At 36.3% G+C, this 13,818-nt stretch overlaps 1 protein-coding gene across 14 annotated transcripts in view; it reads left to right on the forward strand.

Moving 5' to 3' along the window:
* The window catches only part of Eph (Eph receptor tyrosine kinase), a 395,699-nt gene that overhangs the window by 269,421 nt on the left and 112,460 nt on the right, over positions 1-13,818 (forward strand). For all 14 annotated transcript variants that reach the window (XM_065365324.1, XM_065365329.1, XM_065365327.1 and 11 more), the window contains exon 3: positions 13,653-13,732. In XM_065365324.1, coding sequence (XP_065221396.1) covers positions 13,653-13,732 — 80 coding nt within the window. The remainder of the gene's footprint in view (positions 1-13,652; positions 13,733-13,818) is intronic.

Genomic DNA, 13,818 nt, shown 5'->3' on the forward strand with positions numbered 1-13,818 from the left:
CATATTTCATCCGTTCTCTGTATTTTAGCCCCCCTCCCCACCCAAAAAAAAACTGAAGCTAGAATGGCCGCAGTTTCATGTTTTGTCCCCATTTTTCAAATTTGTCCTTTTGACTCATTTGCTTTCTAAAGTGTTGATTAGCCCTATACATTATCCAAAATAATTTCTTTGTCACCTTTTTCGGATTTCTTTTCTGGTGGGTTGCTGAAACACAGGAATTCTGCAACATTTCGAAAAACATCTTTAATTTTTATCAATTTTTGAGCCAAGCACGTTTCACTCAGATTGTCTACTAAACATTTCATGTGCTCTAGGTACAACTTTATATAACGTAATACAAGATCAATTGATGATGATTGATATGAAAATTATACGCCTTTTAACTGACCGATTGCGTCCACTATCCAGGTTGTCGTCATCTTCTAACCAATTACCATTATTAAGGAACGAAGAATTTCACATTGAAGGGTCTCTAGGTAGGTATTTTATATCAAAACGATACAGTGCGAGATGGTCGATAAAAGCGATTTAAAATTTCTCGTTCCATTTGGATAAGAAAAAGGACTCTTGTGGTAATGGAGCATGGAAAAAAAATTACTACGTAGTACAAAATATATTCGGAAATACTACCACAATGTAGGTACCTTGTACCTCTACTCGTAAGTATTGATACAAAATTACAGATCCAGGGACTAGGTAGGCACAGCCTATGATGCTGTACAAGGTACACAGAGTACACAACCGTGTTACAGCATTTCATTTTATGTACAGTGTATACTGTATACGTTGTATTATAGTACATATACACAGTACAGCTAAAGCTATAGTATGTACAAAAGCGTATATACAGCGAACGACGGCTCGAAAGATTTATTAGTCGATTTTGCTCGCTTTATTCGGTACATATAGTTTATGTAAAAGGCGGCATGGCAGCGGCACAGCAACGGTTGAAAGCATGAAAGGCATTGTTTTATTTATTATTATTATCTATGTTTCTTTCTCTCTCTCATATTTTTCTTTTTTCTTTGGTTATTATTTTTATTATGTTTTGACGCGAGGCCGATGAGAGGCTCGCTCAGTGGCGTGTATCTGTGTACTCGTACCAGTGCCTACTACTGCAGCAATCAACCAAAGATATAGATACATTATAATAATATGTACTTCACAGTCTCTCTCTCTATCCGAGACGTAAGTATATTTGTACGATGTGGACTATATCCGCTTTGACCTGTACAAAAATAGCGGTTATCTTCGATCGCACGCATTTAAGCCGCCGAACCGTTAACGATTAATTTATCATAGTACAAATTATATACCTAGTAGTGTACTACTCATTCGTTGCAAGATGAAAACGAGCGTAAAAAAATGATACTGTATTTTTTTTTTCGATACCTGAATCATAAGTATACGACAAGCTGCACAACAAATTGATCGACGATCTATAAAATGCGCGAAAAAATGTACTCGTTTCACAGCAACGTGTAACTGTAACTCGTTCCAGATATAATAATTTTACTTGTAAAACATCTACAGCTAAACAGTTCGAGATGTGGAGAGTTGAAAAAAAAGGCTAACAAAAAAGACCACTGGCCGCAGGCTAATCCCAAATGTCCACATAAGTTAGTAATTACCTACATATAAGTATACTGTACGTACGAGCATCTCCAATTAATAATTTTCTCTTTACTCGTTAACCGATCATTTAACATGAATTAAGGTACCTACTTTTTTTTATATTTTAGACGACCACATTCTTTTTTAACGCAGGCTGTGTTTAAAAACGGAATGGTCAGAAATGATTATTGTAGATTAGAACGAAATTTCGCCAATGGCAAGTAATTGAAGGGTGACTTGTGCCTTGGGCGTGTTTGATTTTTTTGAAAATTGAAATGTAGGGTTGATTGCGATTGGGTGTTTTCACCTGCTCTGCACTCACTTGTCATAATTTACGAGAATTATTATTTAGATGAAGTCCTGAACATATCGGTAAGGAACTGGGCAAATCGTATAATAATATGACGTACATATAAACCGCATGCCAAAAACATGGGTCACACAGTTCTCTGGGCTATACCATATGATACCTTACGAGTATACCAAATTGGTATTTGTATTTGAGAGACAGCAGAGCATTGAGATATCGCTGCAGATGGGTTTGGGTATACTATACTGTGGTATGGATATATGGATATCGGTGAATATATGCGACAAAACCTAACCAAGGGTAGTATATTCCACGATTATATTATTCGTTAAACAAGATACCGCCACAATAGAGTATGACTCGCCTACATATACGATAGGTACGAGTATTACCTCTACCTACGTATTTGAGAACGACATGCGACACACCAGTATATGATAAACATGTCAAATGCAGTAGTTCGCATATCTCTATAGTATTTTATACGTAGTATATAGCCAAACCAAGGCAAAAATTCATCTCGAATAACGAACGATGAAGCCTGCAACGAAAAAGAGAGAAAGGATATTTTGTCGTAGAGAGTAAATCATATCGCCGGTGATAGTGAAACCCCTTCTTTTTTGGCGATACTGAAAGTGAAGACGAAGAACAAGAGGTACGGTTTCCATATGCATATACGCGTATACAATGTTGTACATGTAGGCACCTATGCAGTTCTAAATCATCCCCAAAAAGGAGAGCACTATGTGGAGTATAATTGCGAGATGAAAGCTGCTACACGAACACGATGCTTGGGTCGGCGTCGCTTGACACCCTGTAGCCGATTGCGGTGCTTTGATAAAGGAAAAGCACGTGCTGGCCTCTGAACAACGAGATAATATGGAGCATTTTTGAACCAGGGTGGGTTACGCGTAGACTCGTGTGTTAATGAAGGAAACGAAATATGGGTGAAAGGGAAAGTAAAAGTATATGAGATGATAGGCTACGAGAACGAGTATGTGTACAGGGTGTCCTGTTTGGTGTTTTTGCATGTTTCAGATTCGAGTTTGAACGAGGCAAAACAGTGAAAGTAAAAAAAAAATTGAGTGTTTGGGTAGAATTGTAGCATTAATTCAAAAATAAATAGAACTTGCATTCAAAAACGATCACTCATACTTTTCGTTGAAAATTCGGATTCTCGCTGTCCCGTCAGCTCAAAATTTATGCAATTTCTTCACAACTGGAACTCTGTTTTTTGTTTTCTTTGCAAACAAATTGCATTTAAAAATTATCTACGTTACTTAAATTTGAAAAAAATATCTATTTCTCCAATTTTTTTTCTTCAAAAAATATTACTTTTTTATTTTATTTTATTTTTTTTTTGAGTTTTTTGGCAAAATTTTTCAAAATATTTTTACATTTTCCTTTTTACGTTTTTTTACCTACTGTTTTTTTTTCAATCATTTTTCATATCATTTTGGATTTTTTGTTGAGAAACGTTTGTGTCTGTTTTTTAAACATTAAGTAACTTACGGATTCCTTCCAAAAATTTTCAAAGTAATTCCTTGTTTTTAAAAAATGTTCCCTTGTTTTTTCCTTTTTTTATTTTTTCAAGTTTTTTTTCTTGCTGTTTTCAATTATTTGTTTGATCTGTTTTCCAAACATTAAGTGAATTAGGTTTTCCCGCCATTTTTTAGAGTAATTCCTCATTTTTAATTTTTTTTGTTTTTTCTTTTTTTTCATTTTTTTGTATTTTTTTTTTCAAAAAATTCCTTTTTCAAATTTTTTATTTTTTTTTCTTTTTGTCACTTTTTTTTCGTTTCTTGGTAGTAGGTATTTTGAATCATTTTTCACATTTTTAATTTTTTTAAAAAAATTGTTTGTTCCTGGGGAGAAAATGCTTGAAAAATGTGGAATAAAAAGGTGACATCAGGCATATTTTTTGTTGCATTTTGAAATCTAAAAAAAAAAAAAAATGATCAAGAAATCAAAAACTCAAAAAAAAAAACAAAGAAAATTGGGAGGAAAGTTCCTATTTTACCAAATTAAGTCTCAAGTTTCTCTTTTCACAAAATCAATTTTTATGAATGATTTCTGGAAAACCTTAAATTTTGAGTTTTTCATTTCCCTTTGAAAAATCCTGGATACGCCATCCACTGATTTCCATGAAAGTTATTCGAGTTCGATTGCTGGCAGTTGTTTTAATGATTTTGAGCATTTTCAAAAAATTCATGTAAATTTCTCTGGATAATGCTTTAATTTCTTGTGGTATTTTTTTTTTTAATTTGAGATTTTCGGTCTTGGAATGCAAAATAATTCATACATATTATTTTTTTTTTGCTTCAGAAGAATTATCAAAACTTCCAAATAATGTAATTTTAAATTTTTTTTTGTTTTTCGGCTTTTTCTATTTTTTTTTAAATTTTTGAACTGAAAAAAAGAGGCTAAAATTAGTTTATTTAAATATGGTAAGTAAGTAGATAATTTTCTAAAAAAAAAATTATTTTTCTGTTTTTTTTTAAAGTTTTTGTGTTTACCTACTTATAATTTTTTAATGTTTCGGATTTTCTATTTGAAAAATTTTTGGTTTGTTTTCCAAGCACCAATGGATTTTTTTCAAGCCTTCTGGAATTCTTTTTCTTGGGAAAACCTCACCATTCCCTCTAAAAACACAATTTTGCTGTAATATCGTCATTCTGTTTTTTTGTCGGAGGAGGGGGGGGGGATGCAGTAAGTAGAGTGAAGCCTGAAGCAGGAGCTCGTTCTGAAAAAGTCAATTCTATGCAATTTCGTAATTCGTTTTTTGTCTTTTTTGAAAACGAATATTTTTCAATTGCATTCAAAATTAAGTTGCTTGAATAAAAATAGACATTTTATTTTCCCATTTCTTTTCGAAAATTTTTTTTTCATTTTTTGAAAATTCTTTGGTCTGTTTTCTATGAACTGATATATTTGTATTTCGTATGTAGGTATTTTGAGAATTCTTTGCGACCCATTCAAAGTTTAGACATTTGACGGAATTTTTTAGTTTTCAAGGTTTCGAAAACACAAATGAACTACGTAAGTATATTGGAGGGATCATGTGTAGTTCGCTTGAAAAATTCAGACATAATTCCCCTTTTTTGAGAGGGGGGGAGGAAGGCTTAAAATATGCGAAATTCACGAAAAGTCTTCAAAATGGCTTTAAAATGTCCTCAGTGGTTTTTGGAGGTTAAATACCTTACAGAATGTAGAGATGTACCAATTTTCAGCTGTTTTCTGCAGTGAAGACAATTTTTTTTTACGTTTTTTTCATCTGTGTCAGCCTTTGAATTGTGTAATATACTATTCCTATAAAAATGAAATTTAGCCCCTAAATTTTGCATTATGGTATATTTTTAGACGTTCTTTCAATTGTTTTCCCTTTTCACAAATTTTTTCTAATTGGGATGCTTTCCTGGATAGAAATCTTGAAAACTGCTGCATCTTCGACTATTTCATTTCTTTTATGGACTTACTTCGTTAGGATCCCCAAAATCTGTAGAACTACCCAAAATATGTATTTGAACGGACACCCTGTATGTATGTGCTCGTGCTCAGGGAGGTACAAGTAGATTTGCGTACGTTGGCGAGAATATACGCAATATCAACATACGTACGTTCTACGTTCATATATGTAGATGTACGTACAGGGAAATGATTAATGGACGCTGTGTAGAGGGCCACCCGGTGACTATCATTAACAAAATAAACGACGACAACGACGACGATGACGACGGTGGCGACGACGATGACTACGGTATTAACCTTATACTCTTCCTAACCATAGTGTTAGCAGTGTTGGTCCTATACTATTAGAGTTAGAGTACACACCGAGACTGAGTTTTAAATTATCGTTAAATGTATATAAGCCGTCGCGATGCTGCCGCCTTGCTAATTACTTAACTGCTCTTTGTCACGCCCTGTACAACTGCCAGTGTGTAGTGTAGATACTACGTATTCGTATTTGTTTATACGTTTTTATACTTGTGTACTTTTGCCGCAGCGATCGTCCTCGCCTCGTGTTGCTGGCAAAATGGCGATGGATGGCGGATTGGCGGTGCTTCTGCTACATAAGTTCAAGCTGCTGTGTACATATGTACGTAGTTTGCAATAGGAATACTTTGTAGACAGGGCGGATTCCAGTTGACATGTCAATTTTTCTTTGTATTGTACGTACGACTGGACCGTGAGGTATTATAAGGCGCGATTCGGCTGTGTATGGATGGAACGGGTACCTCTGTCTGTATACAACAACTACTGTATACCTATGTTTAGACCCAGTTGTGTGTTGATTCTCTCAGCAGGACGTACTACCTTCCTACCTACCTATACTGTACGTTTCATAATAGGCAGCTCGTCGCCCGTTTCAGAAAACCGTACAAAAGTTATCGGACGTGAAAGAGGAAGTCAAAAGGTAATGTGATCGAAGGATATGAATTGTAACTTAACACCGGGGGTTAAATAGGCCACGCTTGATATCTTTAATCGTCTCTAAAGTCCGATATGCCTGCTCGGTGCTCGATGCTCGCCAGACAAGGGTGAATTGGCGATTGCATTTTATGCCGAATGAGTGAACTTTACCGGAGCTTTTCGTTATTATTAGATGTTTGCTGCGATTAGAAAATGCAGTAAACCGAACATGTACAGAAATGGTGGCGAAATCGATATGGTGACTGGCGATGGTGAAGCAGGCAGAGTGGCAATGGCAATTGTAGGTACATGGTAGCTTGGTTGTTAATGTAATTGAGCGTCATTACCACGTTTATTGATCAAGTGGTTCGATAACCAGATTGATGGTTTTGCCGGAATTTCATGTGAAAAAATGTGGAAAAAATGAAACATTGTTGATAAGAGTAAATTTGTGTTGGGAAACAAATCCGTATTTGGTATAAGAACTGAGAAAATCTGAAGAAAAATGGTGCTCCTTCGACTATAGAGTTTTTTCAGCCATATTTTGGTAATTTTATGTTTTTTAATCCATCTTAGAGTAATGTTTCATAACGTACGCTTGGGAGATATTTATATTCGAACGAAAATATTTGCATGAGAAGGAGATTAACTGAAACACGATACGTATACGTATAAATATGAGTATACAAATGCCCTGTGAAGCTCTCCGATGAAGCCTGTTAATATCGGCAATGATCTGTTATAGGTTTCTCTCTGAAGTATGAATTTGAGCCTTGCCTACTTCTTTTATATGATATCTTAGTTTTAGAAAAATCAAGCATCGGGAAAACAAATTCAGCAATTTTATACTGAAGACAAACAAAGCGATCAACTCGTTGAACTTGGCAACTCTTTGATTTGAATTTGAATCAAATCAAGCTAGATTGAAAGAGAATGTCTTGAAGCCCCAGAAACGAAAATTTGCAAGTCCTGAAGATTATTTTTGGATTTATGGTGAATTTTTGGAAATTGATAAAAAGTAGGTACCTAATCAAAAAAGTTCGAAAAAGTAACCAAAAAAATGACAAAATCAGAGCAGAACATTTTTTAATACAGAAAGGCAAAAAAAACACCTTTTCAAATTAAACTCTTCCGACCAATTAATTAGATGTTCTGATTTTTGAATTTAAAAAGTCAACTTATTTTGCAACTTTTTGATGAAAAAACGAGACTTTGGGCAAAAAAAATGACAAAAAGCGAAAAAGAAGGGATTTTTTGCCAATTTCCGGCAAAGAAGTAAGACAGAGTAAAATCTTTAGCAGTTCTTCAGAATCAAAGCTAGAATAAATTCATGTCAAAAAGCAAAAAATTGACATATGTACATATTTAACGAAAAATCAGCAATTTTTGGGAATTATTGGCGAAAAAATTATAGTTTCTCGCAATTATTTTTGGAAAGCGAGACTTTTTTGCAGTTTTCAGGTAAAACGAGACTAGTGATAATTTTCGGTAATTTTTAGGTATAGCAATTTCTGGTAAAAAGCAAGGCTTTTGGACAATTTTTTATCAATTTTTGAAGATACGTGAATTTTTGACAATTTTTGGTAAATATAAGCAAGCTAGACATTTTTGAAAAAAAACTATAGGTACTTTTTTATAATACGTATTTGTTAGAAAAACGAGGCCTTTTTCAATTTTTCGATTAAAAAGGGAAAAATTTTTGACATTTTTTGGCAAAAAAGCGAAACTTTTGAATAATTTTTAAAATTTATTAACAAAAAAGTTACATTTTTTAGCTAGAAGCGAAACTATAATATATTTTCAAAAATTATTCACTAATTAAATTATTGAAAATTAAGAAGTAATTTTAAGCCACCAAAATGTTGAAAATGATTTTGAAAAAATATTAGGTAACCTTTAAAATATCAACGTAACGACGAAATTCACTGCTGACTAGCGAGATTAACTAGGTGGACGTCATCGTGGTACAAAAACCATGATACCAGCATCGTAACGAAAAGCTTTACAGGTGTCATGGCCTGTTCTTCATCTCAGTAGACCCATCATCAGGCATCTGCAGTACGCAGTTTAGAAGTTGGCAACGGATTACGAGCCACCAGCTCGACCTCTATCTACGTTAAGACTATTAATTTTAAACCTAGATCGTCTTTGTAAAATATTAAATTCGTCGCGCAGCTAAAAACTTAATTATTAATCATAACGCAGTGCGCATAGGCGGCTGGGTCGGTGTATTTGCTCGTTCTTCACTCCCCTCCCCCCACCGTTGCTTTGCAAACACCCCGTTCGGGATCTCGTTTTAATTAGGTTGTAATTTCATCGGGTCCCTTCACCCTTTTCTCTGTGCTCATACACTACACTTCAACTTTACAACTCATTCTACTGTTATGTACCAGAAGAGTTTTCCCCCTGTTACGTGCATTATAGTACTTCTTATATAGTGTAGCTCTCTGGTACCTCTACCTACGTTGGTATAAAGCATTGAAAAATCTCTCTCTCATCGCGTTAAATGAAACGCAAACAAAAGATAACAAATCATCTAGTTTAGGCGAAAAAATTTCCACCACGGTTTACTCTGCCCTACCCTTCCCTTTCTCTCACGAATTTATACATTACATCAGTCTGCTTTCTCTGCTGTGCCGCGCTGCGGTGTGTTGAAAAATATGAACAGGCATCGTGCACAAGGGGTTATAAGTCGGACGACTTTACAACGTCGACGATATGAATAGGCGCGCGGTTGTATTAAAAATTCATCTCTTAATATCCGTTTCAGCTTTTAAAACAGACTAAAGGTTACACGCGGAAATTAGCGTAGTATACACTTGATTCTTCTCTTGCCTGTGTAAAATTTTCAAATCCGCGCGATTTTCCCTCATCTATAATGACGAGGCGGCCAGACGCAAAACGCTCGTCGACTGAGGAGCTTTCATCATTAATCCACACCGCCGACATCGACGGTGTCCGTCAGTCGGTCCGAAAAAAGGCCAGGCATTTGAGAAGATCTGACCGACGCGGCGGAATTACCCCATGAAATATTCACAAAGTCTCGTACGCACAGAGAAAGCGAAAAAAAAGTGAAGCTGGTGCGCAGCGAAACGATCGAGGGCCGAATTTCATCTACAGTTCTCTTCAAAAATGGAAGTAGATACCCATATTGATTCATAAATTCAAAGAAATCATAAACTTTGAAAAATTGTTCAGGAAGAGTATAGTTTTTACCAACAAATTTCGAGTAGGTTTCACTTCTGCGACAAAAATTTCAAAAATCTCACTTTTTTCAAAAATTAGCCGTAGATCTTGTTTTATTGCCTGAAGTAACCCAACTCTGCTTTTTGCTAACATTCATTTTAAGATCTCACATTTTGTCAAAAAAAATTCCAAAAATTCTCATTTTTTCATAAACAGTTTTTTTTGCCAAAATTGACACGACCAGTTTTTCAAATTTCAGATATGCTACAATGAATGACCTATGTGAAAAAATTACTCACCAGGGTGCCTACCAAAATTTGATTTTCAAAAATCGCGACTTTTGCGACCTTTTTCACGACATTTTTCGCGACATTTTTTTCGCGATCTTTCTTCACAACATTTTTTTGCGATCTTTCTTCACGAAATTTTTTTTGTGACATTTTTTTATTAGATATCAGTTATTCTTCTTCTTTGCTTGCTTGTATCCGGACATTGCGACTACTAAATCCCCGCAACCAGGTCCCTCCAGCTATCTCTGTCCTCGGCCCTTCTCATGCACTCTCCCAGCAACATTTTGGCAGTTTTCTTGATCAAGTCCGTGTATTGGGTGGGTGATCTTCCTCTTCCCCTCTTGCCTTCTATGTGGACTTCGACTGTCAAGTTTTCCAAGTTGTCCTGTCTCACGATGTGTCCGAAGTAGCGCAGTATTTGTCTCCTGATGACTGTACTTAGCCTTTCCTTTACACCCAGTTGTTGAAGTATTGACGCATTTGTTCTTTTCTGGACCCATGATATCCTTAGCATGCGTCTGTAGCAGTACATTTCAAATGCATCAATTTTGTCATGGTCTGCCTTGCGTATTATCCAGCACTCTGATGCATACAGGAAGATGGAGAAGACTATAGCGTTTTCACTATTCTCAGCTTTGTGGCCTTCGTAATGTTGTGGCTTTTCCATATCTGGTTGAGCTTTCCCATTACTGTCTGTGCTATAGCCAACTTTCTCCTGATTTCTCTGGCTGAGCTTCCCTGATTCGTTATTAATGAACCAAGGTACACAAAGTCCTGCACAACCTCTATACCATCAATCTCCAATATTTCAGGTCTGTTCTTTTGCTCCCTATCGATTATCATTATTTTTGTTTTTCCTTTGTTGACCCTCAGGCCTGCCTAATTGCTGGCTTCTACAATTTTCCTGAGCATTTCCTTCATCTCATCTGGTGTTTCTGAGAGCAGGGTTGTGTCATCAGCATATCGTTAGTTTGACAATGTTTTTCCTCCAATTTGGACTCCCTTTTCCCAATCCTCTAGGGCAGTTCTCATTACCCATTCTCCATATGCATTGAAGAGGATTGGGCTTAGTATGCATCCTTGGCCTACTCCCTTTGCTGTATGGAAATGATTGGTGAGCTCTCCTTCAACTCTCACTTGTGCCACATTGTCCTCATACAGACTCTCCATAAGACTGACAATGGTGCTCTGGTACATACTTCAAGCTTTTAGAGGTTTTGCCAGAGGATCTTCCACTTCACATTGTCAAATGCCTTCTCATAGTCAATGAAGCACATATACACTGGCTTGTTGAATTCTCTTGCCTTTTCAATCACTTGGCGTACATTTAGGATTTGTTCTCTTGTGCCTCTTCCTGGCACAAAACCCGCCTGTTCTGGTGGTATCTGTGGCAGGATGTACGCTTTGATACGCTCGTGTATGGTTGCCAGTAGTACCTTGCTTGTGTGTGATATCAGTGATATAGTTCTGTAGTTTGAGCATTCCATCTTTGAGCCTTTCTTGTGCAGAGGTACATACACAGATGTAGTCCAGTCTTTGGGCCACTTTCCTTCTTCCCAGACCTTGTTGCAGATTCTGTGCAGCACTGTTATGCTTTCCTCTTCTGCTGCTGTAATCATTTCAGCCACAATTCCATCTGCCCCTGCCAATTTGCCTTTTATTACCGCAACTACTGAACTTAGAGTGTTAAAAGTAGGTAGTTTTAACAATTTAAGGTTGGGACCATTTTTAGCGACTTTTTGGTGATTTGGGATAAAAATCGCGACTTTCGCGACCTATTATCAAAATCGCGATTTTTGGCGACTTTCGTGACCTACAAGTAAATTTAATCCAGTCATTTACAAGTAATTACTCTCAAGTCTGCTCATTCTCGGAATCTAAATTGCTATTTGCCATCCTTGAATTGCCAAATATTCCCACACCTATTGCAATAGACGATTTCCTGTAAGACGAAGGACCAAATCCGACTAAAACAACAACCGCCAGCAAAGAGAGAAAATCGGCTTTAACAAAAATACCTACCATTTGCAAGGCTCACTTCAGCATCGACCATAGGAACTGAAAATTTTTTTTTCAACCTTTTACATCTCTACATAGAGGACGCAGCAACAGCGACACATTCTACCACGTAAACTTATCGGCCTGCGAAACAAAATTACGTCGAAGTCTTAACCAACTTTTAACTTATACCAAGACGAGAGCTCAACCTAAATTCTATTTAAAAGTTTCTTTTTAAGGTTATTATAATAAAAACTTTCTTCGTCGTGTTTGCTTCGTCTCTTTCCTCGCGACTGAGCTGCGGCGCGTCGCTAATTCGTCCAACTTCTTTCTCTCGCAGCAAATAATAAAAGATCGCGCGACATTTCCCTCCCCGAGGGGTTTTCTCCCTTTCCTCAGCTTTATATCGTCGCAGTGCGTAATAGTACTCTTTACTTTATACTCTCGCCCGAAAAGTTTATTTATACGTATGTGAGTATATACACGAAGCTTATTTTCACAGCCCAAAGAATTATGTACCTAGAGTTACCTACCTACCGACCTTATACTTGATCGTTAATTTTTTTTCCTTTTCCTTTGCAAGGATATATATACAATGTTTACAAGTTATGATACTGGTAGTCGTATTCTCTCTACTTTTTTTTTTGTTCTTTCTGCAATACGAAATGACTCAGTATAAAGACCACAACAACGGACCCTTCGCTTTTTGGTATATTACGTATTAGCAAACTCCCTTTAATTTTCCACAAATACATCTCATTTTTCTTTCGAAATGAGTTTGCCATTTGAAGAGGGAAAAAATTAACCCGAAGCGATTCTTTAAGGTGAGCTGTATCCAACGATGTATCGTTTACCAAGCACACCAACCGAGGAGCCGCCGGCCAAATTTTCTTGACCATTTCAACAAAACTAATTATTGCTATTTTAGCGTTAGGGGTTTCGAGATGAAAAGTACATAAAAACAGCTAAGTTTTCCTGCTATACATATGTATAACTTTCCTGTATACTTTTTTTCTCTATACCCAATCTTTCTATCTCTGTCGCTATTTCTTTTCACATTATATCGAGAGCTATTAGCTGTAAGAACCCTTTATTCGGTTTAGTATGTTTATGTGCCTTGCTTAATCATTCTGTTTGAAATGTGTTTCGACGACGTATCAAAAGATTGGCTAGGGCAAAAAATTGGGCAGATATCTAATTTCAGCCCTTTTTTTCCCAAACCGAATCATTTGGCTATATTTAGGATTTCAAAAATTTGAAACAAAAATTCAGTAATGATTATCAATCCTAGTTTTATTTTTTCCAAGTTTTGATACTTACCTTATTAGATCCTCTTTAATGACGACAGTATAGACCAAATTTTCTCACGATTTAAGATCTCTCAATTATATGAAAGAAAAATACAGGGATGCTGTACGTTGCAGCCCCCCTTCGGCGAATACCATCAACGTATTGGTCAAGTTAGCCGGTACATAAAAGAAGTCTAAAAGAAAAAAAAGATACGTGCGTACACAGAGCAGAGCATCGTACACACGGGGCACTCAAGCAATAGGGTAAATGGTAGGTAACCGGTTTATACAAAGAGTATTTCTGTATCGCGAAGAGTTTCGTGAATAATAACGTGTAATAATAAGTGATTTATTATCGGTTGGTTGGTCGAGCTGCGTCGCCGTATAGCGCGAAATTTATTACGGTGGCGGTGCGGCGGCGGCTTAATTTATTTTTCGAGTTTGCCACCCACCCGGCTAATGTTTATTTTTTCCTGATGAAGATGATCAAAGTTCTTTTTTTTTCTCTCCTTTCATCTTTTTAATTCGTTACGTTGTTGTGGTTTCTCATTGCAGTGGTACTGTTGGATACGGCAACCGAGGCAACTTTGGAATGGACTCGATACCCGTTTGGACCGGAAGCAACGACACCAGGGGTGAGTAGCTTTTTACATCTTTTTCTTGTAGGTATTTTATTCTCATCTTAGTCATACGCTAAGAAGAATTACGTATTTACACAAGA

Source organism: Planococcus citri, chromosome 5, assembly GCF_950023065.1.
Source record: "Planococcus citri chromosome 5, ihPlaCitr1.1, whole genome shotgun sequence".
NCBI lineage: Eukaryota > Metazoa > Arthropoda > Insecta > Hemiptera > Pseudococcidae > Planococcus > Planococcus citri.